The sequence below is a fragment of the Neofelis nebulosa genome, chromosome 2 (assembly GCF_028018385.1).
Source record: "Neofelis nebulosa isolate mNeoNeb1 chromosome 2, mNeoNeb1.pri, whole genome shotgun sequence".
Lineage (NCBI taxonomy): Eukaryota > Metazoa > Chordata > Mammalia > Carnivora > Felidae > Neofelis > Neofelis nebulosa.
Genome location: NC_080783.1, coordinates 127,413,305 through 127,416,238, shown reverse-complemented (window position 1 = coordinate 127,416,238; position 2,934 = coordinate 127,413,305). Strand labels below are relative to the sequence as shown.

Below are 2,934 nucleotides of genomic sequence, written 5' to 3'. Positions count from 1 at the left end.
GCTAGGGTCATGATCTCACAGTTCGTGGGTTTGAGCCCCTAGTCAGGCTCTGTGCTGACAGCTTAGAGCCTGGAGCCTGCTTCAGATTCTGTGTATCCCTCTCTCTCTCTCTCTCTCTCTGCCTCCCCCATTCACACTCTGTCTCTCTCTCAAAAATAAATAGAAGATTTAAAAAAAATTAAAAAAAAAGAAATCAGTGCTAATCTGTATCCTTTTCCAAGAACATCCAAGGAAAATGTATTCCTAGACATGGGACATTTTAACTGGACACCTGGTGTTAAGAACTCAGAGGTCATACTCTGTAATCACTCTATGATGAATGATACTGTCATCACCGTGGACAATGAGTACATTAAAATACTGTATGCTATTAATGTGACATTGAATAATGTTACTATGATGGGTATTTTTATCTCAGAACATTCATATAAAGATTTTCCAACATCCTAGCATACTAAAGTAACAGAAATACCTTGGGTAAAACTGACAAAATTGACCAGCTTTTAGATGGAAGCTTAGAAGATCCCATAAAACCTAGCAGCCCATAAAACAAGCTAACCCACTCTGAACACCCTGCACAGGCCATTCATGCGCCCTCAAAACTCATCAACACCTACATAGCTGCATTAAACAGAGATACACAAAATTTACATATTATTTGTTTTGTTTTGTTTTTCTCTAGAGTTCTATTTCTGTTCTTGTCCTCAAAAAAATTTTCCCCGTTTATGTTCAAAATAAACAACTGTATCGTTACTTCCTGTGTTTTATTTCAATTGCACTATACTTGGAATGTAGATGTATTTGGAAAAGTCAGAGTACATCAAAACTATTACAAGAGTTTTGAAAATTACAGTTAATGTTTCAGAAGAAATCTGCTCAGGTTTGCAGGTTCTTTATCTTTCCATTAAAAGATGAAAAAAAGCCAGCCTAGTCACGCCTCACATTTAATCAGATTCTTCCGTATTAATGCGTTAAAGCTTTGGAACAAATCAGTCTCAACCAGGAACAGCTCGTGTTAGAAAAAACTAGAATAAGAGCTACCATTCAATTTTTCATGTTCAGAATGCCTGCGAAAGCATTTTTGGACTATTAAGAAAGTTTATTTAGCATAAAAGTTCCATATGAAAACGCACGACCTGATTTTTATATTGTAGTAAAACAGATGCTATGGAGGGGACATGTGAAAGCGGTTGGTTTCTTCCGGTGAACACACCCATTGTTTATACTCGTTCCAAGGCTTCTAACAGGATGATACGATTTCCTGGAATTACCACCATTCCAATATTGTTCTCTTGCCCACTAGTTGCCATCTCCACACATTCATCCATCACAAGATTCATAAAGAGATGGAAGCCCCGCAATATTCCTTGGCCACGTCTGCCACCATTTAATTTCAATGGTAATTTCTTGTCTGTAAATTTTTTCAACTCAGGAGGGTGAGCTTTGCTCATGGTGTCTACTCGGCAAGCTCAAAGATCCAAAATTTACATATTAAATATTCCTTCCTGGAATTGCTAACAAAACCTTTTCAACATGTGATTTGTTCTGGCTATATTTGTTCTGGTCTGGGTATAACCCTTAAAAATACTTACAGGTGGGCAGGAATTATTTCTCTACCCATATTTGGAAATCCATTAAGGAAATCTTTCTCATTGCTTTTAGCTATTATCTTTGCTCCATATCTTTTTGAAGATGCTATTATAATGTTATGCACCCTGAGGCTTAAGAAGGGAAAATTACAAAAAGACTGATTAACCACACCTTTGCCATTCTTTTCTGTGAGCCTATAATGAAGATCTCATATGTATTTGTGGACTTCTACCTACCTGTACTTGACAATATGATTTTCATTTGGTTGTTTTGTTGATTTCTTAGCTTACCTTAATGGACTTACTTACTAAGATAATTTCACTTACCTTAATACTAAATTCAGATTTAGTTTGGCTTTTCTTACTTGACTTAATTCTTATTAAATGTGACTTTGGGTTTTAGTTTTGATTCTGATTTGACTTTATAACCTGATTTGACTGATATCTGATTTAATCCTTAATTTTGCTTTACTGTAAACAATCGAACTTGTTTTATTTAGTGTGATGTTCACTTTATGATGTCAGTTGACATTTCATAGGATCTGAGATTGATTTGATTTTGTTTGATTTTCACTGGAACCATGGTTGGGTGACTTAGATTTGCCTTCATCCAAGTTAGCAGAATAAAAACACAGTGCTGATCTGGTTAAAGATGTAGTTGATTCCTGAATGATCCTTAAGATTAGTCATGAGGAATCTCTGGGTGCGATGTAGAGAACAAGATGGAGTCACTCCTGTCAAGCAATCACTCGTGTCAAGCAGTGACATAAGCAGCCAAGGTATTGCAGCTAAGACCAGATATCACTAAAACCAGCACAGGCTGATGGCATCCAGAACCGATAACCAGCAAAGCCAAGAGAGCCTGGAAGAACCCAGAGCTGATCATCACTAGAATCAGAAGAGACCTGCAAAGTCCCAAGACTGATTAAACCCCTTTTAAAAAGGAAGGACCTTCTGCAGCAAACTGTCAGACTCTGACGCTGACTCTTCCACGTCTGGCTGCATCAGAAAGACAAGTGCCGCCAAAGGCTCTGCCCTATTGATCTCTGAACATAACACAGATCTTCCAACAGCCTGAAAATAATAAGCCGTAAGTACCGAGAACTGACCAGGACCCTACCTTGGCCTCATCTCAACTGCGAGCTCACAGACGGACTTCACACTTGATTTGTTAACTCTTACCCCTTTTTGTATCTCGTTTGTTGTGTGCCTTTGTATTATGCTTTGCTTTGTGTGGCATGTATGAAGCCACGTTACATGCATAGTATTATCTCATGGATTCTCGAACCCTGCACCTGCTTTCAGTTATACTAACCTTGCTCTATGATTGAATAAAGCGGACCCT

At 37.9% G+C, this 2,934-nt stretch overlaps 1 protein-coding gene across 1 annotated transcript; it reads right to left on the bottom strand.

The window, feature by feature from the left end:
• Positions 1-727: 727 nt before the first annotated feature.
• LOC131493295 (small nuclear ribonucleoprotein G-like) lies at positions 728-1,492 on the bottom strand. The gene has a single exon (XM_058697629.1). It carries the CDS (start codon positions 1,449-1,451, stop codon positions 1,221-1,223), a length of 231 nt encoding a protein of 76 aa, XP_058553612.1. The 5' UTR covers positions 1,452-1,492; the 3' UTR covers positions 728-1,220.
• Between the last annotated feature and the right edge of the window lie 1,442 nt (positions 1,493-2,934).